At 44.3% G+C, this 26,401-nt stretch overlaps 3 protein-coding genes across 7 annotated transcripts in view; 2 read left to right on the top strand and 1 right to left on the bottom strand.

Annotated features, from left to right (window-relative positions):
- Positions 1–1,740, top strand: part of LOC311596235 (uncharacterized protein) — a gene marked incomplete at its 5' end in the record, with an annotated part of 21,102 nt that extends 19,362 nt beyond the window's left edge. For 2 of the 5 annotated variants that reach the window (XR_014778770.1, XR_014778771.1), the window contains one exon: positions 1,606–1,740. The remainder of the gene's footprint in view (positions 1–1,605) is intronic. The other 3 variants (XR_014778772.1, XR_014778773.1, XR_014778774.1) reach the window with 2 other exon arrangements.
- Positions 118–26,401, bottom strand: PECR (peroxisomal trans-2-enoyl-CoA reductase). Its single transcript, XM_084779491.1, has 8 exons — positions 26,196–26,401; positions 20,531–20,664; positions 19,191–19,356; positions 17,396–17,477; positions 13,495–13,591; positions 10,559–10,669; positions 4,308–4,419; positions 118–1,773 (listed from the first exon to the last, which is right to left on the bottom strand). Exons 1-8 carry the CDS (start codon positions 26,311–26,313, stop codon positions 1,688–1,690), a joined length of 906 nt encoding a protein of 301 aa, XP_084635617.1. The 5' UTR covers positions 26,314–26,401; the 3' UTR covers positions 118–1,687.
- LOC311596234 (small ribosomal subunit protein uS8-like) lies at positions 22,729–23,196 on the top strand. The gene has a single exon (XM_084779496.1). The coding sequence runs from the start codon at positions 22,752–22,754 to the stop codon at positions 23,142–23,144; it is 393 nt and encodes a 130-aa protein (XP_084635622.1). The 5' UTR covers positions 22,729–22,751; the 3' UTR covers positions 23,145–23,196.

Raw genomic sequence — 26,401 nt, 5'->3', positions numbered from 1 at the left:
GGCCTCGAACTCACAGCGATCCACCTGCCTCTGCCTCCCAAGTGCTGGAATTAAAGGCGTGTGACACTAGGCCTGGCTACTTGTGTCTCTTGTAAATGTTATTTATACACAAAATCATTTCCTTAAAGACTTTAATTATTGGTTACACAGCTTGAAATCTTTTTTGGTTACATACGTGTATAGGAAACAAGGGGAACAAAGCGAGCAAACAGCAAATTTCCGGAGAATTAAAAATTAACTTTAGGATAAAATCAGCTTTCTTTTAATTTAAAACTTTTTTCCTTATGATTGGTATCGTAAAGTCTTGCTGTTACAAAAGATGTTTAGCAAAGTGACTCTATTTAATTTTGTTTTAAGTTGGCATATCGTTAATAGATCAAAGATCAATCCCTCCACCTGGTACCCTAAACTTGTCTTCCTGACCCTTGTACCCTAAACTTGTCTTCCTGACCCTTAGTTGATCCTTTCTTTTCTCTTTTTAATATTTAAAATAAAACTATCATTTAAAAATATTATGCAGCCTTTTTACTCAGAGGAGGCTGTCTCTTTGTCTTTCCAGAACATCAGGAAAGTCCTGGCCTGTCACATTTACTCAGAAGGTAAGACAGTTCACTCAGCCAACATGCCTGTCTCTGTGACTTCTTTCTTGAACTCCTGTATCAATACAATTTCTATCTTTACTGTAATTTTGTAAAGAATAGAAGACTATTAGAACGTTGGGACTATCTCCAATGTCTTCCTTTAACATCATCATGAACTTTTACTTCAATACAATGTCTATCTTTACTATAATCCTGTGAAGGAACATTAGAGTTTTCAAACTGTTTTCTCTTGCTTTTAAGCAGGTACCAAGGTCTGTTGATAATGGCATGATCAAAATCTCTTCTAAACTAGTTCCTAGTTTTCGAACTGAGCATAAAGGCCTAGTGATTTTAATTAGTTTGTCAGCTTTCAAGGTTTCTCTAAATTTTTCTCTTATTAATTCTTCTAAAATCCTCTAAATCATTTACCACTTTCGTAAATGATTATTAATAATCTAACAATGAATCTGAATAAATTCTATAAAAGACTCAATTTTTTGCATAGTTGTATTTTCCCAGGGAATCACCAATAACTTTATTAGTTTTTATTAGCATTAGCTTTTACTAATTTCCAATTCTAGCCTTTGCAGAGAAGCCTCTAACAGGAATTTCCTCAGTAAAGGGTCAATCTGAGGCGTCCAGGCACTGGAACTCTGTCAGGCAGGCCTTAAGGACACCTGGTTGTTGGGGCACTGGAACTTTGTCAAGCAGTGCCCCCAGAATTCTTGGCCTCACCAACACCCTACTGCCTCATACACACACAAATATACAGAGTTTAAAATAATAAAGATTTTTTTTTTTTAAAGATCCAGCTGGCCTTGAACTCATAGTGATCCGCCTGCCTCTGCCTCTGCCTCCTGAGTGCTGGGATTAAAGGCGTGCGTCACCACTGCCCGGCTAAAGAAGAAATCTTTAAAAGGTTAAAAAGATAACTGGTTTGAACATGAAGATACATTAATTTTGGGAATAGCTTTTGCATAGATAAAACTATTTATGTTAAAACGAATTTTTTTTTTTCCCACAGAAACGGTAAGCTCTTGTGAAGTACAAAACATCCCCAAGACGCTAAGGCACACAGAGACAAGATAGGCGGGTGTTTCCTTGGCTCAGAGCTTGGCTTTCTTCTTAAAGGATTCCTTCATCTTCCTGACAACAGAAAGGTCCCCAACTCCCACAGGCCAGTTGTCATGATCTGTTTAGTAAGTGGAAAAGTCTACGTCATGTGAAAATCTCTTAAGCCTTTTGTCCTAGTTTCCACCCAAGCCTCCTGTTTTTTGTTTATTTGTTTGTTTGTTTGTTTGTTTCTCAATTCACTGAGGCTAGGAAAAAGATACCTTTAAGACAGGCAGTTTTGCAAAAAACATCCTTAGATTTGAACACCAGGCCTTCCACTCACTAGCCTTCTGGATTCAGTCTTCCTGTGCGTAAAGGGAGGGAGTAACCGTCAGGCCTCCCGCTCCCTGCGCTGGGTTACCGGCTCCTGGTGGACATCTCTGTGAGCCGATGAACATACCATAGACTCAGAGCTGAGTGAGTCATGAAATGAAGGCTTTCCCTCCCCGGGAAGAACTTCAGCTAGATATGGACACCCTTGACTGAAGGTGAATGGTGACAAGCCTGGGACACACTGCACTTGACACCACGTGTGACCTAACTCAATCCTCAGCATCCCTTGGAAATACAGTCTTTGGTTTGTTTTTGTTTTGTTGTTTTTAGGCAGTGTCTCTCTACTGGCTGTCCTGGAACTCACTATGTAGACCTGGCCAGCCTCACATACAGAGAGATCCAACTGCCCCTGCTTCCGGAATGCTGGGATCAAAGGCATGCGCCAACGACGCCCCCAATACTATGACTGTTAAGACCTCAGGTACAAAGACAAAACTGCCTGTGTGGTATTTAATAGTGAACACAGTAGAGTCGAGTCACCATGGCTTGCTAGAGGCTTGCAATGTTTTTCTTTAAAAATGGGAAAGAGAAGTCAGATATGCTCTTAAGAGCAAATGTTCTTAACTCCAACACTTGGGAGGTGGAGGCAGGCAGATGTAGCGAGACCCTGTCTCCAAACACCAAAGCAAAATAAATCCCAATCAGACGCTCATAGCATTAGGGATATTACCATAACCACATTAGAAATCCAGGAGACGGGAAACAGACAGGTGGCAGTCTTATCAACCAGACATTGATTTGCTAATAGCCATTAGTAAGTATCTTTGGAAGGCGATCAGATATGTTTGTATTTATATTTTCTGTATTATATTCTTAGCATTCTTATTTATTTATTTGAACTACAATCAACACTACGTAGCCCAAGCTGGCCTTAGACTTGGCATGGAGCTGAGGATGACCATGAACTTTTGATCGTCCTGCCTCTACCACCTGAGTTCTGGGCTTACAGGCATGCACCACCATCTCTGGTTTTATGGGATGCTGGGAATCAGGCCAGGTTTACATACGTTGGGAAAGGAGTCCATTAACCAAGCAATATCCTTGGACATTTCTGTGCTTCTAAAAATGTTTATTATGTTTTATGTGTATATGTGAATGCTTACATGTATGTCTATGTGTGTCTGGTGCCTGTAGAGGCCAGAGGAGGGTGTCAGCTCCTCCATCTTTTTTTTTTTTTTGGTTTTGGTTTTTTGAGGCAGGGTTTCTCTGTATAGCCTTGGCTGTCTGTCCTGGACTCGCTTTGTAGACCATGTTGGCCTTGAGCTCACAGAGATCTGTCTGCCTCTGCTTCCCAAATGCTGGGGTTAAAGGCGTGCGCTACCACGCCTGGCTCAGCTCCTCCATCTTTAAAGATGGTTGCCAGCCACAGTGAAGGCGCTGAGAATTGAACCTGGGTCCTCTAAAAGAGCAGCAGCGCCTGTAACCACGGAGCCGCCTCTCAAGCCTGTGGTTATTATTTTTTTGTGGTTTTGTTTTGTCATTTGTAAAACACGAATATTGGACTATTTGGTTTTGCTTGTTTGTTTTTGTGACAGGGTCTCTCTCTATAGTCCTGACTGGCCTGGGAGCTCCCAGGGATCTGCTTACCTCTGCCTTCTGAGTTCTGGGGTTAAAGCTGAGTCCCACGACACCTGGCCTGCACTATCTGATTTTATACGATCCTTCCAACTCCAGAAGAGACACAACACACATACATCTAGCCGTGTGCAATGCTGTTGAATTTACAAAAGTACAGTTTTCAAGCCAAGCATTGTTGCACAGATCTGCAATTCTAGCACTCGAGAGGCTGAGGTCTGCCTGGGCTACACAGTAAGATTCTGTCCCAATAAAATAAAATAAATAATGCTTTTATGACTAAAAAATGATTGACTACAGAAACTTTTCATACATATATATATACATATATATGTATATATATGTGTATATATATATATATATATAATATGTGTATTCCAAAGAGAGGACAAGGTAGAATTGGACTGTCCCCCCCACTGTCCCCCCACCTGACAGATGTGACTCTTCCATTTGTGCAAACCACTTCCTACAGGGAAAAGAGGAATTAAATCTTTAAACCTTTTTGCATCTTTTCTGTCCTTCTTTATACTTAGAGATTTAGATATTTTCTGTGGCTGGGAACATTTTCTTTAAAATTCTACCATAAATATAAACATTTTGTACTTTTTGAAGTCCTATAAGAGAAAGCCACGTCTGAAGTGGTGACTTAAGAAACAGAGATGTGTAGGTAAAGGCCTCGTGGCTGTTCCCTTCCTGGCTGCTTACCTGGTATGTGGAAGGAGTGAGAATACAGAGACTGGCCCCCGTCCACACTGACCAACTGTCCAGTGATAAAGGAAGCTGCAGGAGACAACAGGAAGCACACCACAGAGGAGACCTGGGGGCCCAAGAGAATATATGGGTCCATGAGAGTAAAGGGTGAAAATCATTAACAAAAGAACCAAAGGCTCTTCCCCACTCCTGGGAGCCTGATACTCCTGAAAAAGATCACATCTCAAAACACATGACTGCATTATGCATCGTCACGCATGCGCACCGTGGTCTTACAGCTCAGGGACGGTGTTCTTTTACATAAGTGGGGACAAGATGCGAAGAAGCTGTAGACAGAGACAGGCAAGCAGCATGGCGGTGAGAGGCCACAGGAGAACACCGAAACCTCGCAGTGGCTCCCACTTGTCCGCCACGACCCTATCTGCCATCCCTGCTGCGCTGCTTACATCTTGGTCCCAGATAGAGTAGGTTTGTGTGCACGACAGTGCTGGGGTTTGGATTTGTTCAGTCTGGGGCCTAATGCACAGCCGTGCAGATCCCAGGAGTGGTCCGCCCACAGGACTTCAAGGCCCCCACCACATCCTCCTGAGTGCAGTGCCTTGCTGAGGTTTTAGAGAAACTCCCACACCAAATACTTCATTTCACTGAGGGTAAATGGAAGCGGAGTTTCACCCGGCTTTTTTGTTGGTGGTATTTTTTTTTTTTTCCCAAGACAGGGTTTTTCTGTGTAGCCTTGGCTGTCCTGGAACTCACTCTGTAGACCAGGCTGGCCTAGAACTCACAGAGCTCTGCCTGCCTCTGCCTCCTGAGTGCTGGGATTAAAGGTGTGCGCCACCACCTGACCCTGGATTTTATACTAGGCTGTGAAATAAACAAACAATAAACAAAACAGTGCTGGAGGAACAAACAACTTGAATTTGTTTAGATCCCACAGAAGGTAGAAGGCGGGAAACTGAAGAAATGAGCCTTGCTAAGGCTGTTCTCCCTGACCTCCTGCATAGGCCAGCTTGGGAACAAGCTGGAAGTTTCCACCGTTCCCAGGGAAAGCCACAAACATACAGCTAACAACCTGTTCCTCGGAGCTCGCACCCAGGACCAACCAATCAGAGCTATAGGTCACAATGACCAAAACAAACGAAAAATTCCCTCCTGCGGTCTGGTCCCTTGCTTAGCCCTAGTCACCCACCCAATCTGCTTAAAGGTCATCCTGTTAGCCAATCAAGTTTGCACTAATCACTGTTGCTGAAGTCTGTTTCTGTAAAGGGTATAAAAAAAACAAAACAAAACAAAACAAAAAAAACCTTTGCCTTCACTGCTCAGGGTCTCCTCCTTCCCAAAGGTAGGCAGACCCCAACGCAACGGATCAATAAAAGCCTCTTGGCGTTTGCATCAATCTCGGCTACTGTCGCTCATTAGGGGCTTCCAGGAAAAGACTCTCCCCACAGGAAGTCTTACAAACCAACTCCACAGAGTTGTCTTCCGACGTCCACATGTGCACCATAGCACAAGCATGTCTGTACATATGCCTGGGTGTACACACACACACACACACACACACACACACACACACACACACACACACCACTGGTAAACAAGTCCGCCGGTTTGCATCTGGTGTGAAAGCTTTGCAGATCTTAGACACAGCAGCATCAGGCAGAGGCCAGAGTTTCTCCCTCATTTTGCACCTCACAGCAGCTGTGTCAGTAGCTGTCAAGGTTAGACTGGCTGTGTTCCTTCAGGGAGTTTAAAAAAGCCATTATCATTGTGGTGAAATTTTACTCACGGGGCCAAAGCAGTAACGGGGAGCCTGCTGGCGCTCCAGTAGGGGTCATGGCAAGACTTCAAAACTGGGGCCAGCACAGTGGCTCAACTAGCAGAGAGGCTTGCAGCCAGGATCGACGGCCCAAACAAAAACACTGGAACTCACATGGTGGAATGGAAGGACAAACTCCGGAACGCTGTCCTCTGACCACCGCACTCTTGCTCTGTCACACAAGCACCTCAAGAAGATAAATAAATGTGGCTGGGCTTGGTATGGCGCATGTTTTTAATCTCAGCACTTGGGAGGCAGAAGCTCTCAGATCTCTGGGGGTTTTAAGCCAGCCTGGTCTACCATCTCGGCCAGCCAAAGCTACCCAGTGAGAGACATTACCTCATAATGAACTTAAAAAGTGTTAAAAACTTTTAAAGAATACAAACTATATTAGTAGCTGAGGTGCCGGCACCCATGATATTCTGGCCCAGATGCTCATGGGGATGGGGGTGGGGTGAGTGCACACAGTGTTCTAGGTGATGAAATGAAAAAGATAGGAAGTGTACGTGCCCGCACAGCCCCACCCCGCCCCCGCCCCCCACCCCCGTCCCCGCCTCCCACCCCCGCCCCAACCCGAGAGCTTTCGCTGCACAGAGAAGTCAAGTGCCATCTCAAGAAGAATACGTGATTAAACTGAACAAACCATTTGAAGTCGTATTTCTTTTATACTTATTTTACGTGCATGCACACTTTGCCTGCCCGTATGTACACATATGCCCCACACATGACTGGTTCCTGTACAGGTGAGAAGAGGCCAGCAGATCCTTGGAACTGGAGTTACGGGTGGGGCTGAACCACGCGGTGGATGCTGGGAACTGTCCTAAAGCTTCCACTGAGCAGCATGTGCCCTCAACTGCTTGCTAAGCCAACTCTTCAACCCGTAAAGATTTAGTTTTTAAATTGTTTGCATTTTTCTTTTATTTTTGAAATATTCTCCTTCCCTTTCCACCCTCCAAACCCTCCCACATACCTGTCCTTGCTCATGACTTTTTTTTTTTTTTTTGGTTTCCGCAATAAGTTTTCTCTGTGTAGCCCTGTCTGTCCTAGAACTCACTCTGTAGACCATGCTGGCCTCAAACTCAAGAGATCCCCTGCCTTTGCCTCCCATTGCTGGCATTAAAGGCATGAACCACCACCACCCAGCTAGTTTTACATTTTAGTTACGTGTATGTGTAGTGTGTGTGTGTGTGTGTGTGTGTGTGTGTGTGTGTGCGCGCGCACTTGTGACTGCAGGTGCCTGAAGAGTCCAGGAGTCAGATCCCACAGACCTGCAGTTCAGGTGGTTGTGAGACACTTGATGTGGACAGTGGAAACCAAACTTCAGTCCTCAGTAAGAGCAATATGTGCTTTTTAAAATTTTTTTAAATTTAAATTTATTTTATAGGTGGGTTGTCAGACTCCCCTAGAACTGGAGTTATAGACAATTGTGCTTTTAACATCCAGTCCAGCTCTCCAGGCCTACAAGCCCCTTTTTAAATGCAACACCATTTTCACATGATGGCTAACATGGCTGGATTACAGTTAAAAATCAGTATTTGGCAAGTTGTTTTGAGACAGTGTCTCTCTGTGTAGCCCTGGCTGTTCTGGACTCACTTTGTAGACCAGGCTGGCCTCGAACTCACAGACATCTGCCTGCCTCTGCCTCCCAAAGTGCTAGTATTAAACGCGTGTGCCACCACCATGCTCAGTGTGGCAAGTTTTTTTTTTTTCTTCATGATAATTTCATATGGCTATAAGTGACTCTTGGTCATTTTCCCATGACTGTCGCTCATCTGTCTCCTCCTCCCCCGACAGAGCCGCTGAGCTTCTCCCCTTTCCCCTCCTCACAAACACCTTTCTTTCTTTCTTTCTTTTTCTTTTTTTTTTTTTAAAGTGAAGTGAGGCTATCACTTTGAACAGAAATAACAGACACTGTTTTCGATGCCAAAGTTAAGCTTTCAAGTGATAATAGGATTTTGGAAAGCTGTACCACCGTTGTATAGTTATTGCTAATTCTCAAAGATCTGAGCAGTGTGTGGAGGAGACATTAAGGAATGTGTCTCTCAGTATTGCGTAATAAGCTATTTCAAAAGACTGATGCCCTATGTTACAAATTAAATAGATTGCAGCATGGTAGTGGCACTTGGGAGGCCCAGGCAGGTGGATTGCTGTGAGTTCAAGGCCAGCCTGGTCTACAAAGTAAGTCTAGGACAGCCAAGGCTACACAGAGAACTGTCTAAAAACCAAAACCAAAACAAAACAAAAAACCAAAACCAATCAACCAAACAAACAACCAAAAAATTAGGGAAATCATGTAAAAACACAGTGCAACTAATTTTAAAGACACTGTGGGGTTGGGGCGTAGCTGAGCTGGTGGGGTGCTTCTCTAGCATGTAGAAGGCCGCAGGGGAAATCTCCAACATCTCATAAGCCAGGTATGGTGACAGTGCCTGCCTGTAATCCTGGCACTCAGGACGTGGAAGGGGGGAGGGGTTCAGGAACACAAGTTACAGATAAAACTAGGGGCCAGCCTCAGCTACATGAGACCCTGTTGGGGGATGGTCTGATGTGTTTTGATGCTAATTAATAAAAAGCAATCACACTTGGGCAGGGCAACTGAGATAGCTGTGACTAAGGTCCCCAGGTTTAGGCAGAGGGAATCCTGGGAAGGAGCGAGACCAGAGGAGAGAGACCTGAGGAGGAGAAGGGAAGAGAAGACGGGTGGAAGAGAAGCACATGGCCCAGATGAAGAACATTAGCAAGTATTTGGGGTTATGGGTGGGAGGTAGCTTGATAGAAATTATTATAAGCAAGCTCGGCGATGGTGGCACACGCCTTTAATCCCAGCACTCGGGAGGCAGAGGTAGGCAGATCGCTGTGAGTTCGAGGCCAGCCTAGTCTACAAAGTTAGTGCAGGATAGCCAAGGCTACACAGAGAAACCCTGTCTTGGAAAAAAGAAAAGAAGAAGAAGGAGAAGGAGAAGGAGAAGGAGAAGGAGAAGGAGAAGAAAAATAAATAAATAAAGAAAGAAAGAAAGAAAGAAAGAAAGAAAGAAAGAACTATAAGCAGATGGCATGGGATTGGGGCAGCCCCCACTATGTGACGTAGTTTACAGGATTGATTATCTGTCCTGCCCCAGGTAGCTAAGGCTATTTTAAGATATAACAGGTGTCTGTGTCTTGATTGATTGCTAGTGGGTCATACTGAAGTAATAATAATTATAGGCCTGATAATAAACATTATTAGGCCCTGTCGGTAAATTAAAAGCAACAAGACCCTGTCTCAAAAATAAAACAAAGTTGGCAGTGGTGGCGCACGCCTTTAATGCCAGCACTTGGGAGGCAGAGGCAGGAGGATCTCTGTGAGTTCGAGGCCAGCCTACTATACAAAGCAAGTCCAGGACAGTCAGGCTACACAGAGAAACCCTGTCTCAACCCCCAAAGGCCCCCCCCCCAAAACAGACCACCATGCATGGTAGCTTGTAATCCCAGGACTTAGGAGGCAGAAGCAGGAGGATTGTTACTTACTGATCCATTCTTACTGGCACCTAAAGCTTTGGAATTTGACTTTAATTTTGTTTTGGTTTTTGTTTGTGTTTTTGAGACAGGGTTTCCTAGGTAGGCCTGGATGGCCTTGAACTTTCTATGTAGACCAGGCTGGCCTCAAATTCGCAGAGATCTGTTTGTCTGCTTCTGCCTCCAGTGTACTAGGATTAAAAAAGCATGGGCCCAGCAAAAAAATTGACTTTTTGATAAAATTGATTGTCCTACTAAGAAATATGACATTATGACATGTATTTATTTAAAATAATTACTGTTATTGTTTTTAAGTGTGTGTGTGTGTGTGTGTGTGTGTGTGTGTGTGTGTGCATGTGAATGCAAGGCGCCTGTCCCTGAGGTACTGGATCCCCATGGAGTGGGAGGTATAGGTGGCTGCCAGCCATTTGATATATATAGTTGCTGGGCATGGAACTCAGGTCCTCTGGGAGAGCAGCTCCTGCTCTTACCTGCTGAAACATCTCTCCAGCCCCACATGTCTTTAGTTGTTGTTTTTTCATTCTTCAATAAGAACCGTTTCCTTGTATCCTACTACCATTAGAGCTAGGTTTACTTGCAGGCCATTTGAAAAGCCACTGGTTGTTACAGGCTTCCCTCTGTGGGACTTCCTGAGGCTGTAATTAACTGGCTTGCTGAGGGCTGTTTGTACCAACACTGCATACAGTAAAATAATGTAGCTGCAAGGACAACACAATCAATGAAGTCTTTAACTTCGTTTCTGAGGAAATTCTGCCGCAATAACTAACTAGGTTATTTCCCAGAACCCAAAGCACAGGGCAAATGGTTGGGTGTCAGTGAAATAATCATCTCCACTCATCAGGCAGGCCACGTGCCAAGGGTACCAGTGTCACACATTTCTCAAGTCACTCTCATCAGAGCCAGACAGTTACATCACCTCCTCAGGGACTCCAAGGCGCTTAGCTGGGATATTCTCAAAGGCCATCTCAAACATGCTTTGTCCCAGGTCACCATAGTTGTCAACAGCGGTCTGGGAGTAAATGCTTCCCTGTATTAGAAAACAGAACAGGAAGGAGATTAAACAGGGAGAATTAAATTCTCAAAGACACCAAGGGCTGGGGATGTAACTCTGAGGGAGAGCCAGGTATGCCCGGGGCGGGGCCCAACAAGATGGCTTTGGGGGAACACACTGACCTACCACAAAAGGCAGTAGCTTAACGTCAGTACAAAAGATAAACGTTTCTAAGCTCACTTTTCCCAAGACTTTCAAAGGGGACCCAACCAACCACTATCTACAAGCAGACCATTTGAATGGTCATCTGTGGGGGCCCTTCTCCCCCTTAGCCAGCTAAGTCTTGGTGGTTTTCATAAAAGACTTGGTTCCTGAGGAGTATGTTTATGTGAGTACTTCAGAGGGGCACCCCACCCGGAACAGTGGGCCTGAGGGCTCTAGTTTACCTGCCTGTGAGCACGGGAAGGCGTGCAAATACAGAATTTTCTTGGTTCTTAAATTTAAAGCGGGGGGGGGGGGGGCGGTAGAACACACCTGAATCCCAAGCTAATTAAAATTTTTTTAAAAAATTATTTTGAATTTTGAGTGTGCGTGTGGACTGCATGGATGTACACATGCACATGGAGGTCAAAGGTCAGTACCAAGTCTCTTCTTTAATTGCTCTCCATTCTATTATTGAGCCCAGAGCTCACTGGTTCAGTAGCCAGCTGGCCAGAGCTCCAGGCTGGCTATGCTGGTTGGTTAGTGGGTTATCTGCTATCCTCCCTCCCCAGCATCCCACCAGTGTTACAGATGTGTGCAACCACGTCCAAATGGAGCTGATAACCTCCACTTTCACCATGACCAGAAAATATCACAGGAAACATTAACTTGAGTTGATCTGTGTAGGAGTGGAGGTATTTCACCTAATGTCTCTTGGAGTACATGTCAGGTACAAAATATCTGGGAGGCTCAAGCTATGGCTTAGTTCACAATAAATGAATATTTCGGGAGGCAGAGGCAGGGGGACCAGGAGTTCCAGGCCAATTTAGCCCACGTAATGAATTCAAAGCCAGCATGGGCTACATAAAAACTTTCCTCAGGAAGTAAAGAGGGCGGGAAGATGGCTTGGTTGTAGTTGGTGACGTGCCTGCCATGAGATCATGAGACCCTGAGTTCAGATGCCCAGCATCCACACACAAGCAGGTGAAGGAGCCTGGTTTAGTGACTCCAGCAGTGGGGAGGTGGACGGGGACAGGCAGGTCCCTGGAGCTTGCTGGCCAGCTAGTCTTGCCAAATCAGTGAGCTCTAGGGTCAACAAAGAGACAGTGTCTCAAAAACTAAGGTAGAGAGTGACTGACGGTGGCAGCTGGCACTGACCTCTGCCTTCCACCTGCATGCACACACATATGAATGCACACATGACCACACTAATAAACAAAACAAAAAAAGATTTTTTTTCCCCCTCCTGAGACAAGGTCTCACTATGTAGCACTGGTTGTGATGGAACTCACTCTGTAGACCAGGCCATCCTTGAACTCACAGAAATCCTGCTGTCTCTGTTTCCTGACTGAGTGCTGAATGCTGAGATTAAAGGCATGTGCCACTACAGCCCAGCTCAGAAGAAGAATTTTTATTTTTATTTTTATTTTTTTTTTTTTGAGACAGGGTTTCTCTATGTCACAGCCTTGGCTCTTTTGGACTCATTTTGCGAACCAGGCTGGCCTTGAACTCACAGAGCTCCTCCTGCCTCTGCCTACTGAGTGCTGGATCAAAGGCATGCACCACCACAGCCCAGCTCAAAAAAAGAAGTTTTGATGTCAATATTGTAGTTGTATTTGTGACCTTATAATGCATAACTTGACTTCTAGTTGGTTTTAAATCTAATAGTTTCTCCCCAGAAGCCCGATATCCAGTGTTTTTTTTCAAATAAGGACTAACAATATGCCAAGAAATAACAAAATCACTTAGGAAAAAAATTACTTTTCAAAGTGGTGCATGTGTGTGTACACCTTTGTATGTTCTCAACCAGGCACGAACATGAGGTCAGAGGTCAGTATCAGTGCCTTTTGCTACTGTGCTCTAGCTTACTGTTTCCTTTTTGCTTGTTTGTTTGGAGACAGGGTTTTCACTGAACTTGGAACTCTTTCTGATAGGTTGTCTGGCCACTGAGGGAGCTACCCAGGACTGGAGTTACAGGTGTGTGCTGCCGTGTCTCTCTTTTTACGTGAATGTGGGGATCTGAACCCAGGTCCTCCTCACACTTGTTCAGGAACCAGCTTTACCCACTGAGCTATCTCTCCAGTCCCCGAAGCAGCATTTCTTTTTAAGATTTCTTTTTATTAACTGTGTCTATGCGTATGTACACGTGTGTGTGTGTGTGTTATGGGGGATGTGAATGCAGGTGCCCGGGGAGGCTAGAAGAAGATGTCAGAATTTCCGGAGCTAGAGTTCCAGGCCGTTGTGAGATGTCTGATGTGGGTATGGGAACTGAATTCAGGTCTTCTGAAAAAGCACAATGTACTCTTAACTGCTGAGCCATCTCTCCAGCCCCCTGGTATTTTTTAACCTTTGCTGTGCAGTGGGGATTTCCTCAATTCTTTTCATAATGTAGGTCCTTACAATCCACAATATGAAGGAAAGTTCTTGTGTCACTATTATTTAAATATACACAATACTAACTTATAGCAAGAATGTGCCTCACTGTCTCATTATCAAATAACACTGTGCTCCAATGAACGCCTGCCTTTCTAGATCAGCCTATGTCAAAAATCAATCTTTTACAGTATATTCACATAGTTGTTAATACACAGTTATCCACAATGCAAATGGAACAGAGGAGCCAAATTCGGCAGCAGACTTCACGGGTAACAGCTACCTACAGGAGCAACACAGTTGATCCTTACTCCACTGCTGGCCCAGGCCAAAGCCATGGATTTGGTGAGGTTGTAAACACCTTCTCTTGCGGCTCCACTGTGCCTTTAAAGACATAAAGACATAAAGACATATTATCATCAGTGTCTACCCTACGTTTTTCTTATTAACTAAGTTGACAAGCATTTCAATGACTTGAGAAACCCACGAGATTGTTTCTATTATGAGTCTCTGTCATGTTGAGTCTCTGTTTAAAGAAAGATCTGGGTCCTTCCATATCAAAGCCAAGCCACAGTTATCAAACACGTTGAACACTCCCATAGGCGTGGGAAGGATATGTTGATTGAACCTTCCATTACAGAGAAAAACATCAAATTGTGTTTCTCTCTCTCGTTACACATACACACACACACACACACACACACACACACACACACACACACACGGCAGAGGACATCTAGTGAGAGTCAATCCTCTCCTTCTATCATGTGGGCTCAGGGATGGCGCACAGATCCTCAGTTTTAGTGGCAAGCTCCTTTGCCAGCTGATCTATCTTTCCAATGCCAAATTGATAATTTTAATGCCAAGTATGAAGATATATTTTAAATAATAGGAGATATAAAATTCATGCATATGGCTATATGTATTGTCAACAGACTTCCAAATAAGAAATTAAAAAGAGGGAGCTGGAGAGATGGCTCAGAGGTTAAGACCACTGGCTGCTCTTCCAGAGGTCCTGAGTTCAAATCTCAGCAGCCACATAGTGGCTCACTACCATCTATAATGTGATCTGATGCCCTCTTTTGGCACGCAGGTGTACATGAAGGCATAATAAATACATAAATAAATATTAAAGGAAAAAAGGAAGCTCAAAAGATTTAGGTCTTGGATTATGGAGATATGTAGTGGTTAAAGGTCCACTACAAAGCCTGACTACCCAAAACTACATAATGGAAGAAGAGAAACAACGCCCTCTAGCTGTCCTCTGACCTCCTTACATGGGTTTTGGCTTATACACCTCAAGTTAATTTTAAAAACTTAAAAAGCTGGACATGGTGCTGCATACCTGTAATCCCAGCACATGGAACCCAGCCTGGTGGCACATGACTTTAATCCCAGCACTCGGGAGGCAGGTGGATCGCTGTGAGTTCAAGGCCAGCCTGGTCTACAAAGCGAGTCCAGGACACCCAAGGCTAACATGGAGAAAACCCTGTCTCGAAAATTAAAACAACAACAAACAAAGAAAGAAACAAAAATCCCAGCACATGGGAAGCAAACAGTTGGATCGATGTGAGTTCGAAGCTCACCTGGTCTACATAGCAACTTCCATCCAGTCAAATCAGGGATACATGTCAAACATACATACAAGCCAGGCAACCCTCTAAACAACAAACACACCTGCTTTTTAAAAAAAGGTACAGTGATAATGTGATTCAGAATTTCTATGCACAGTGTAACAGTATCACCAGAACCAAGTACAGAATGGTTTAGTGTGGAAAAATTAACAGAAAACTATGGAAAAATTTCATTCAAAAGCATCTGAAATCAGCAGGGAAAGGGGATGGATTATGTAGGAAGGGATGGAGGAGTTCCTTCAACTTTTAGCCCTGTATGTTTGCTGATCAGTTCTTTCCTAGTTCATTTGAAACATCCTCTCACCCCTCACCCATCCCACTGAGTAAAGAATTTGAGCTCTGGGCTGAAGAGATGGCTCAGCAGCTAAAACCTGATATGTAACAGTTAATTTTGACTGTCAGCTTGATTGATTAATAAGCATTTAGGGATTAGGAAGGCACACCTCTTGAGTGTGTCTGTGAAGATGTTTTCTTTCACTAGGGGGTGTTGGGGACAATAGGCCATATGGCCAATGTTCAGCCATCTTGTCAGAGCCTGCACCTTTAAGTCTCTGTTTTTCCTAGAGCTTGCCTTTCACCAGAAACTAGCCGACCCTGTTGTGGATCAGCAGTTAGACTAAAGACAGAGATGGGGCAACCCTGTTATGGTTTAGCAGTTAGACTAGACAAAGAGGGAGCCAGATACCCTGTGTGGCAGGACATTATGACCCTGCCTGGAATTCCCTGTGTTTTAAGAAAAGCCAGCAGCTGGGTTGCTATAGCAATATGCTTCCCTGCCTTCTGAATTATAAAAGCTGCTGTCTGACTAATAAAGTTTGAGAGTTTCATCAATCAGACTTGCTCCCCTTCTTTGTGTCTTGCATTTTTCAACAGGTGACCTTCCTCCCGAGTTTTAGTCGAACCCCGCAGGTTGGGTCAGGGGGGAGAGGGGAAGACCCACCCTGAATGTGGGCAGCACCATCCCAAGAGGCAAGAATTTAAAAAGAACAAAGGAGAAGCTGGCTGAGTACCAGCCTCCTCCTTCTTTGGCTTCCTGGCTCACTGTGATGGATGGAGTCCTCTAAAACCACCAGCCAAAACAAACTCTTCTCCTGAAAGCTGTCCCTGATACAGCAGAGAAGCAAATAGTAACCAATGCTCTACCCAACTGGAAGGGTACTAGATAATACAGGAAGCAAGTGTGTTATTAAAATTTCCTTAGAGGAAGTCAACTTGTTACTTTGTACAGTGGCTAGTTAAAAGTACAACCCCTGGGAATATGGGGGTGGGGGGGTGGGGGGGGCTCTGAGTTTCTATTATGAGTTACAATTTAGCAGTCCTAAAATCAAACAGGTATATTCATAGTGTTAAAATCTAAATTAATCCAGATCAATTTTAATCTTCACAGTTTAACAAAGAAGCTATTTGCCACAGTGATGGCTAGGTTTGTAACCTCTCGATTCATTGCCAGAAAAGACACAGGACCTCCAGATGATATCAATTTCAGACAAACAAAAACAAGTACACCCCCATGAAACCTCAAGCCCATCCCCAGTGACACACAGTCTCCAAAGGCCACACCCACTCCAAAGAGGCCACACCTCCTAGTCCTTCCCAAATGGTTCCACTAACTGAGGTCCAATCATGCAAACACAAGAGTCTCTGGAGGCCATTCTCATTCAGACCACCACAGACGGCAACCTTAATCTGAATGGGTATTATTAGCAAGTAGGGAAAAGGCTCAGCAGGAAAAGTGCTTGCTACACAAGCCTGAGGACATGAGTCAGGATGTTCACACTCACATAAAGGCAAGGCATGGCGGTACATGCTTGCAATCCCAGCAGGGGGGAGGCAGAGACAGGACGGTCCCCTGAGGCTCACTGGCTAGCCATTCTGGCTGAATCAGAAAGCCACGGTTCAGTGAGGGATTGGTGAAGACACCTAATGTTGCCCTCTGACCTCCAAGCACACAAAACATTTTTAAAAAAGATTTATTTATTATTTACACAGTCTTCTGCCCACACGTGTGCCTGCCTACCACAAGAAGGCACCAGATCTCATTACAGGTGGTTGTGAGCCACCATGTGGTTGCTGGGAATTGAACACGGGACCTTTGGAAGAGCAGACGGTGCTCTTAACCTCTAAGCCATCTCTCCAGCCCCACACAAAACATTTTTAAAGGTTCAAATAAAAATGTGGGAAGATGAATATGATCAAAGTACACTGTATGAAAATTTCCAAGAATTAATAATATTATTTAAAAAGAAAATTATTGAAGTTACAACATATTAAATTGGTGAATCATTGATTTAAGGCATTTTTCTTTTTATTGCTTTTTGTTTTTGTTTCTCAAGACAGGGTTTCTCTGTGTAGCCCTGGCTGTCCTGGACTCACTCTGTAAACCAAGCTGGCATCAAACTCACACAAGATCTACTAGCCTCTGCCTCCCTGAGTGTTGGGATTACAGGTGTGTGTGCACCACCGCACTCAGCTGATTTAAGACATTTTTCATTACTGCCCCATTCAGAGAACAAAATCTAAAGACACAGGAAGAAGAAATACACAAAATACTTACGAGGCTGTTGGAAACCCATTATTAATAAGGACAATGATATTGACAATAGATCCTCCATGCTCTTTCATCCAGGAATTGTAAACTGTAGAACACAGACAAACGACAATCACATTAAACAGTGTCTTTCCCTTACTGTATCCTGTCCTTTGATGTCTTCCATTTTACTTTAGTTTCTGTTGTTGAGATGAGGTCTCCTGTGGCCCAGGACGACCTCTAATTGTTACATAGGAAGAAGCTAATTTAATAAACCATGAGGTAAAGGCGAAAAATGTCAAGGAAAGCTACAGAATGAGCTTGAAAATATTCTTCAGTAAACTAAAACTTGCCAGGCATGGTGGAACATGCTTTTACTCCCAGCACTTGGGAGGCAGAGGCTGGTGGATCACTGTGAGTTCGTTCTTGGCCAGCCTGGTCTGCAGAGGGAGTTCCAGGACAGCCAGGACTCTGTTACACAGAAACACCCTGTGTACACACGTACACACACACACATACAATGTCCATAGGCTTGCCTGCAGTCCAGTCTTATGGGAGGCATTTTCTCAGTTGAGGCTCTCTCCTGTGAGATGACTCTTGCCTTTTGTCAAGTTGACCTAAAACTAGCCAGAACACATGTTTAAGTGTTCATTCTCATTAGGGGTGGGGGAGGTTTGAAACAAGGTTTCTCTGTGTTGCCTGGTGGTCCATTTTTTAAATTAAATGATTGATGTGGGTGGGCCCAGCCCATTGTGAATGGGGCCACCCCAGGGTTGGTAGTCCAGAGTTCTATAAGAAAGCAGGCTGAGCAGAGACCTGCCTGCCTTCCACCCCCACCCCTCACTCCCTCCCCTTCCTGCACTAGGATCAAAGACATGCACCACCATGCCTGGCTATACATGTGATTTTTTTGGTTCTCAAGACAGGGTTTCTGTGTTACACAGAGCCCTGGCTGTCCTGGTCTCTTTTTGTAGACCAGGCTAGTCTCGAACTCACAGTGATTCACCTGCCTCTGCCTCCCGAGTGCTGGGATTAGAGGCATGCGCTACCAGGCCCATCCTGTACATGTAATTTTTAAGGATTGTCTTTTTTTCAGTTTTATTTTGAAATTATCTAACATAGTCATAGAATCTTAAATAAATGGTGAAACTTAGAATCAAAAATAATAAAATAAAAAAAAAATAATAAAATAACCTTCAGTATGTGATAGGAAGTATACATTCCCAAAAGGTGGGGTTCTTCCCTCAAATTCTTAAAAACTGTATTTAATCATCACCAGAGCAAGAGGAATCCTGAATTTGAATTATTCTATAAATTAATGGTAGGACTGACTAATATTAGACAGTCAGGCTGTCCTAATATTGATTTTTAAAAAAATAACATTAATTTTTAGAAAATTAAAAAGCATGGATCCTTGAAAAAGACTCAGATCGAAGGAAGGAGACACAGGGGCTGGAGAGATGGCTCAGTGGTTAACTACTGGTTGCTCCTTCGGAGGATCAGGGTTCTGTTCCCAGCACCCACGCTGTATGAGTTGCAGGGGACCTGATGCCTATTTCCACTTCTTCAGGCAACTATGTGCCCACGGTGCACATGCACACACTCAGGCACACACATACACTACTAAAATAAAAACAACGGACTCTTCAAAGAGACACAAACCACTAATATAAGATGTGAATTTTGATAAGATACCAGATAATTGGGGGGCAAATGTTATTGACATGAGGCTTCTGTGCCCTTAAGAGCTCCACTTCCAACCTTCCCTGTGATTTCTCACTAAAGATACAGGTTATTTTTTTGTGGCTGTTGAGACACTCGCCTGCTTTACACATGTAGAAAGTGCCTGTCAGGTTGGTTTCAATCACAGCATGCCATCCCTTTGCAGTGATATCTTCAATAGGAGATAAGAACTGGCCTCCTCCATTGTTTACTAAGAAGTCGATCTTGCCATATTTAGCTAAGGTTAATTTGACCAAATTATTCACCTGAAGAAACATTGAAAGTAAAAGTTTAATAGCTCACCTGCTAGATGGCCCAGTCAGTGGTTTTAGAAATAAAGTGCAGTTTGTAGACTCTTATAACGCATATTAATTCTAAATACTACAACCCAAACACATAAAGACACCAGTAAATAAATCACCAAAATCCCTCAGTGTGAACTTACCACTGTGCCATATTCATTAATCGTAAACTACAATTCTAGTTTTGATGGCAAGATATGGCCAAGAATTCCAGCTCACCCCTCAGCAGAACAGGCCTCGGTACTATTAATTTCTAAGTACCAACCTTGAGTAACAGTGAGGAGAACAGTCAAAAATGAACACTAAGAAATGCCTAAAAGTAGCCGGGCGTGGTGGCGCACGCCTTTAATCCCAGCACTCGGGAGGCAGAGTTGGGCGGATCGCTGTGAGTTCGAGGCCAGCCTGGTCTACAAAGTGAGTCCAGAACAGCCAAGGCTACAAAGAGACCCTGACTCGAAAAACCAAAAAAAGAAATGCCTAAAAGCAATGTTCATCAATCTATGGGTCTCAGCCCCTTTGGAGGATCAAACAAGCTTTCTACAGGGGTCCCATATCAGATATCCTGCATATCAGATAGTTACATTATGATTCATAACAGTAGGAAAATTACAGCTATGAAGTAGCAATGAAAGATTTATGGCTGGGGGGGGGGGTCACCATAACATGAGGAACTATTTTAAGGGGTCCGTAGCAATAGGAAGGTTGAGACCCACTCTCTCAAGCGGTCTATAGATGAGAGCACGTCTTTGCTTAGCTCCCCTCTCTTGTTTCACTCCTCCTTTTTTAAAAAAATTTATTTATTTATTATGTATACAGTGTTCTGTCTGCATGTAACAACTGCACGCCAGAAAAGGATACCAGATGTCATTATAGATGGTTGTGAGCCATCGTGTGGTTGCTGGGAACTGAACTCATGACCTTTGGAAGAGCAGCCAGTGCTCTTAACCTCTGAGCTATGTCTCCAGCCCCACCCCTCCTTCTGAGGTCGCCAGCTCAGTGAGTCATAAGCACATGCAATCTCCTCACGGGTTCTGCCTTCGAGTGAGCCTCATGACCTTGAAGTCCACCTGGAGTTAGGAAACGGTTCTACAGAGAACACTGAGTAAACACACCCGCCGCACAGCCACGTTTATGTTACCTCCTCTTCTTTCCTGATGTTGCACTGTATGGCAGTGACTTGAGCGCTGCTGGAGGGAGGCAGAGACCTTCTCAGTTCATCTGCAGCAGTGTTTAATCTGTCCAGCTTCCGGGATGCAATGACCACATTACAGCCTAAGGAGACAAGAGAGACAGAGAAAAAGGAGATAAGCTTCCCAGAGCTGTCCAAATTAAGGGGCTGGAGGGGTGGCTCAGTGGTTAAGAACACTTGCTGCTCTTCCTGAAGACCCAGGCTCAATACCCAGCACCCACAAGGCAGATCACAATTGTCTGTAACTGTAGTTCCAGGGGATCTGATGCCCGCTTGTGGCCTCCCCAGGCACCAGGCACATAGAAGATAAACAGACATATAGGCAAAAACACATACACTTAACAAACAAACAAATAAAACGCTATCTAAACTATAGAAACTATTTTGTGTATTTCTGTAAAAGGGGGGTGGGGGTGGGAAGAGGAATTAGGATGGTTTTGAGTAAGATGGAGCAATAGGAATTGAACTTACCCTCTGAAATGACTGAACAGCTAGATTACACACACACACACACAGAGAGAGAGAAAGAGAGAGAGAGAGAGAGAGAGAGAGAGAGAGAGAGAGACAGACAGACAGACAGAGAGAAAGAGAGAGAGAGAGAGAGAGAGAGAGAGAGAGAGAGAGAGAGAGAGAGAGAAGAGAATATAACTGCTTAGAAATATTGGCTACCAAGTACCATGGGACTAAAAATGAGTAGGGACCTCCAAGAGAGTGCAAGAGAGACCCGCCAACTACCATATGGCTGTGAGACAAGGAGTTAGGCAGACTCCCTGGTAGGCGGATGGGTAGGGAGAGGGGCCATGGCTTGGCAATAAAGGGTGGAGAACTTTGGCTGGCTTCTTCCTCACTCTCCTCACCTGAGACCAACGCCTGGCGGCTACAAAGCCTATGGGCCTTTTCTCCTGGCATCAGCCCTGTTATTGCTGGATTGGCTCAACAAGTTCAAGGCAAGGTCAAGACGTGTTACTCAACAGTTGTGGGCCAATCAGCCATTCTTTCTTTCTTTTCTTTTTTATTTTATTTTATTTTTATCAAACTTACCAACTCTAACTTAGGGGAGGAAAACTCTTCAGACTTAAACCCTCACCCTCAAGAAGAGACTGGAAGTGTTGGTTTCCTGTGTTTCCCCTCTGCTCTGTGGAGTCTTTTTCTCCGAGTGTCTGCTGCCGCCTGTCTGTGGTGGGTGACCGTTCTCTCTGCCACTACCTCTTGCACTTGAGATTTTTTCCTGTCTTTTAGTTCTTGAATTGGTAGAGAGAACAAATCCAAGAGCCACCCCCATAGACTGACTGCATCATTACCACCTGGTAGAGTGCTTCCAGACTACAGCACAGAATAGATTTATTCCCATCCCAGAAGTCTTTGCAAGCGGGGACCTGAAGTTAGGATTTCAAGGAGGCTAGGCAGCTAGCCACATGGGACACAGGGAGATGAGATGTCAAGAGAGTTTACAGTCCTGCTTGCATCTCATCCAGGTAAGTGCAGGTCAGTGCATGCGGGGTGGACAGGAACAGGCTGGGGAAAGAACCCTTCAAAGTAAGCCAGGGAAGGGACCCAGCATTTCAGCCCCAGGAAAGGGTAATACACTGACCACCAAAACAGTCTCTCGCTAGGTAAAGGTTGCAGCTTTGACAGTGGTACCACATTAGCCAGAGATCAAAGGCTTCCGGGAGCCATGCTTAATGTTAAAGGACACTCTGGAAGTATGAAACCATTTCTGAGTAACTGAGGTGCATCCCAGTGTGGGCGGAGGTAGGGAAGGAGAGCTCAGAAACATTTATTAGACTATAAAAATAGCCAGCAGCAACAAGGCTCAAATCGATCAGCATCCAGCAAAATACTGCAAAGGGGCAATAAAATAACAACCCATAATGAGAGACGTCAGCTAATAGAAAGCACCCCGGAAGGGACACTGATGATATCCCTACATAAACTACTGATGGGCTCGAGGGTTAAGAACACCTGCTGCTCTTTTGCAGGACCTAAGTTCATTCCCAGCACCCATGATGGGTGGTTCATAACCACCTGCAACCTTAGCTCCAGGGGTCTGCTGCCCTTTTCTGGCCTCTAAGGGTTCCTGTACTCAGATGCATACCCATCCACACAAATACACACGAGTGAGTATGAAAACACATCTTTAGTCTTTCCGCCATCTTTCTGTGCCATCACCATGGTGCGCATGAACGTCCTGGCAGATGCTCTCAAGAGCATCAATAACGCTGAGAAGAGAGGCAAACGCCAGGTGCTCATCAGGCCGTGCTCCAAAGTCATCGTCCGCTTCCTGACTGTGATGATGAAGCATGGCTACATCGGTGAATTTGAGATCATTGATGACCACAGAGCTGGGAAAATTGTTGTGAACCTCACAGGCAGGCTGAACAAGTGTGGCGTGATCAGCCCTAGATTTGATGTGCAACTTAAGGACCTAGAAAAATGGCAGAACAATCTGTTCCTGTCCCGTCAGTTTGGCTTCATTGTACTGACAACCTTAGCCAGCATCATGGACCATGAAGAAGCAAGACGAAAACACACAGGAGGGAAAATCCTGGGATTCTTTTTCTAGAGATATAACACATAAATAAAAAGCCTCCGTGGGAAAAAAAGAAAAAAGAAAATACATCTTAAAAAAAAATACTACGGATGAAAAGAGAAATCTTCAAGGCAGTTACAGGAAAACAGTGCGTGGCACCCAGGACAACAGTAACGATGAGGGAAAAGAACAACGTCTTTCAGAACAGAGTGGGGCAGAAGACAGTGGGATAATTCAAAGTGCTAGAACAACAGAAATACAAATAACTGCAAACATGCTTTCAGGAACGACAGCAAAAGCCACACATATCAAACAAGAAGAATTCATGGTTGCTGAGAATGATTTTCTTCAGCGGTGTAGCCACTGATAAGTTGCTCATGCATTAATAAAAAAACCCAACCAACTCAAGTCAATCAAACGACCACAATTAAACTCATTAGGTCTCACACACACAGAAGGGGAAGAAGGTCATGTGGAGGTCAGAGAACAACTCGCAGGAGTGTGCTCTCTCCTCTACCATGTAGGTCCTGGGAACCGAACTCTTGTTCTTACTCTGGCAGCGAGTGCCTTAGCCCACTGAGCCACCTCACCAGCTCTGTAGGAGAAGTTATTAGTAACTACAGCCACCGCGAATGCACAATAAACAGCCAGACTTTATTCGTCCTGTTTAACTGAAGTTTTTCACCCTTTCAGCTCATGTTTTTATTAGCTCTGAGAATGTCACACAGTGTATTCTGAGCACAGTCACTGCCTTCCCCAACACCTCCCAGTGACACTTGGTACCTTCCCACTAACACTGCCCTGGTGTGGTTTTACTATTAACTTTTTTTTTTTCATTCTCTTACATATCTGTAACTAGAAGTAAAAGAGTTTCTAATACTTCACCAGGAAATTAAAGCATGTATAATTTTCCCCACGGAAGATCAGTTTGTTTTCAATGGCATTAGCTCACAGTCATTGCTAGGTCTCCCTAATGCTGTGCAGTGCCAGGACTATCTATAACAGCTGTTACGTCATCCTTATATCCTATGTAGCAAAGGAAGGCAGACATGTTTAATCAGCTAATACTTGATTTGTGTGCACTTGTGTGGGCATGTAGGCCATGGTGCTTGTGAAGAAATCAGAGGACAACAGGGCAACATGTGGAAATCAGCACTCTCCTTCAACCATTCCTGTTCTGAGGATTGAACTCGGGTCGTCAGGCTTGGCAGCAGTCACTTTCATCCACTGAGTCACCTAGCCAGCTCTTGGCAAATATTTTTTTTTATAATATTCTATCGTCCAATTTGAGTTTATACAATAACTTTCAGGAAACAGCCATTAATTCTAGCATTTAAAAAAAAGAAAAGAAAAAGCCATAGTAGAAATTATTTCATATACTCGCTGCTGGAGAGACGGCTCGGAGCTTAAGAGAGCATGCACTGCTCTTGCAGAGGACCTGAGTTCGGTTCCCACCACTCACACTGGGTGGTTCACAACCACCTATAAATCCCGTCCCAGAGGATCTAACACTTCTGGTCACTGTAGGTACCTGCAACCACATACACTTGCCCTCTCCAACCTGAAACAATAATTAAAAATGCAATTTTTTTTTTTGAGAGTGGGTCTCTACATAGCCTTGACTGTCCTGGAACTCACTATGTACAGCAGGCTGGCCTCAAACTCACAGCAATCCACGTGCCTCTGTTTCTCAAGTGCTGGGATTAAAGGCATGCACCACTAATGCCTGGCTCAGAAATACAACAAATATTTAAAAATAATTTTTTCATATTCTCTCATGGAAGGTAATCCAATTATAATACAACAATACAACGTTTACATCTCTTTTAGGTATAGGAAGCAGTTTCCTAGGGCCACACTCCAATCACTTTCATAACATCTCCAGGGCACACGACTTTCCTAATATTTCAGTCATGCCACAAGAATAGTCTGTTGCTGACCCAAGAACTAACGTCGTGCAAATTTACAAATGCAAAAAGAGGTTCAACATCTAGAAACTCACAAAAGGTTCTGGAAATTGAAACAAGAGCCTGTGAATTAGCTGACAGAGGCCAACGTTCTGACCTTTGTACCAAATGGTTACTGAATTGATTTTCTTATTAACTTGTCCTCCAGGGGAAAGTTTCATGGTGGCAGACAGGCTGGAAGTAATGATAAAATGCAAAATGCAACAGCATTTGATCATTTTTTCATGTATTTATTTCCTATGTGCAGCTCAGCTTGGAATCCTTGGGCTATATCATTGTCTCATTTCCCCCTCACGTCATATTTTTTAAAAAAAATTACTTGCTAAAGCACTTTACATAATAAAAGTGTCATGTTACAAATACCTTTTCTGCTTATGCCTTTAAGCTTTGCACTCCATTTTCCCCCTTTGAGAGAGGGTTTCTCTGTGTAGCCTCAGCTGTCCTCCAATTTCAAGCTGTCCTCAAATTCAGAGATCCACTTGCCTCTGCCTCCCATGTGCCGGAATTAAAGGTGTGTGCCGCCGCCATCCCCCACCCCCAACCAGGCTAGCCTTTGCACTCTCAAACCCAAAGAAGCTGTCTATCCTCATATATCTAAATATTAAATATAACTGTTTTCCTTTTGGTGGCTTCCTTTCTTGTGCATGTGTCTATGTGATCTTTCTTCTAAATTAAATATTGATTTTTCTTTTACCTTGCTTTATGACAGGGTATGTGAGAAGAAAGGGAACAGGGATCAGAAGCTCTCAACAGGTTGACAACCTTTTGCCAAATGATGCCTAATCTGGAATTAGGGACCATTTCGAAAGGATTAACGTTACAAACACACAATTAATTTCACAGCATGTTTTCACAGGTCTGGTTATTTCCTACTTGGGACGCGGTAATCTTTGGTTATAAGTCCCTTTAATTCGTGGCTCACCTATCAACATTTCTCGGCTATTAGGAAAAAAGCCTTTTTTGTTCCTCGCATTGCTCAGCTCTGCAGCCCTTAGCTTTGCAACCTCTCCCCTGTCCCTCCAGGGCGCCCGCCTCTGTCTCTGAACCCAGCTTACTCGAGCTAGACCTCAGCCGACCCTATCTCTAGAGGCCCAGTGTCAGAGGACTGCTCACGTACCCAGGTGCAGCAGCTCCCGGGAGATGGCTTTTCCAATGCCCGTGGCTCCGCCGGTGACCACGGCCACTTGGTTGTGCAGCAAACCGGTCGCTAGGCAGCTCAGAGTTTTTGAGCCCATTGCCACAGAGCGTCTGTCCGGAAGTTCTCAAGAAAGCCAGACCTTGCCTTCCTTAGAAGCTGCAGAGCGCTAGAGGTCAGCGCCCACG

The sequence above is a fragment of the Acomys minous genome (genome assembly GCF_964271855.1).
Source record: "Acomys minous genome assembly, chromosome: 4".
Classification (NCBI taxonomy): domain Eukaryota; kingdom Metazoa; phylum Chordata; class Mammalia; order Rodentia; family Muridae; genus Acomys; species Acomys minous.
This window is presented reverse-complemented; position numbering and strand designations above follow the sequence as displayed.

Excerpts from the sequence above, each read along its gene's own strand:
- LOC311596234 (XM_084779496.1), top strand. The coding sequence starts at position 22,752 with ATGGTGCGCATGAACGTCCTGGCAGATGCTCTCAAGAGCATCAATAAC.
- PECR (XM_084779491.1), bottom strand. The coding sequence starts at position 26,313 with ATGGGCTCAAAAACTCTGAGCTGCCTAGCGACCGGTTTGCTGCACAAC. Across the intron at positions 17,478-19,190 it reads TTTCTACATGTGTAAAGCAG|TTTACAATTCCTGGATGAAA; the intron begins GCGAGTGTCTCA and ends TGTGTTCTACAG. Across the intron at positions 13,592-17,395 it reads AATGGGTTTCCAACAGCCTC|GCACAGTGGAGCCGCAAGAG; the intron begins GTAAGTATTTTG and ends ATGTCTTTAAAG.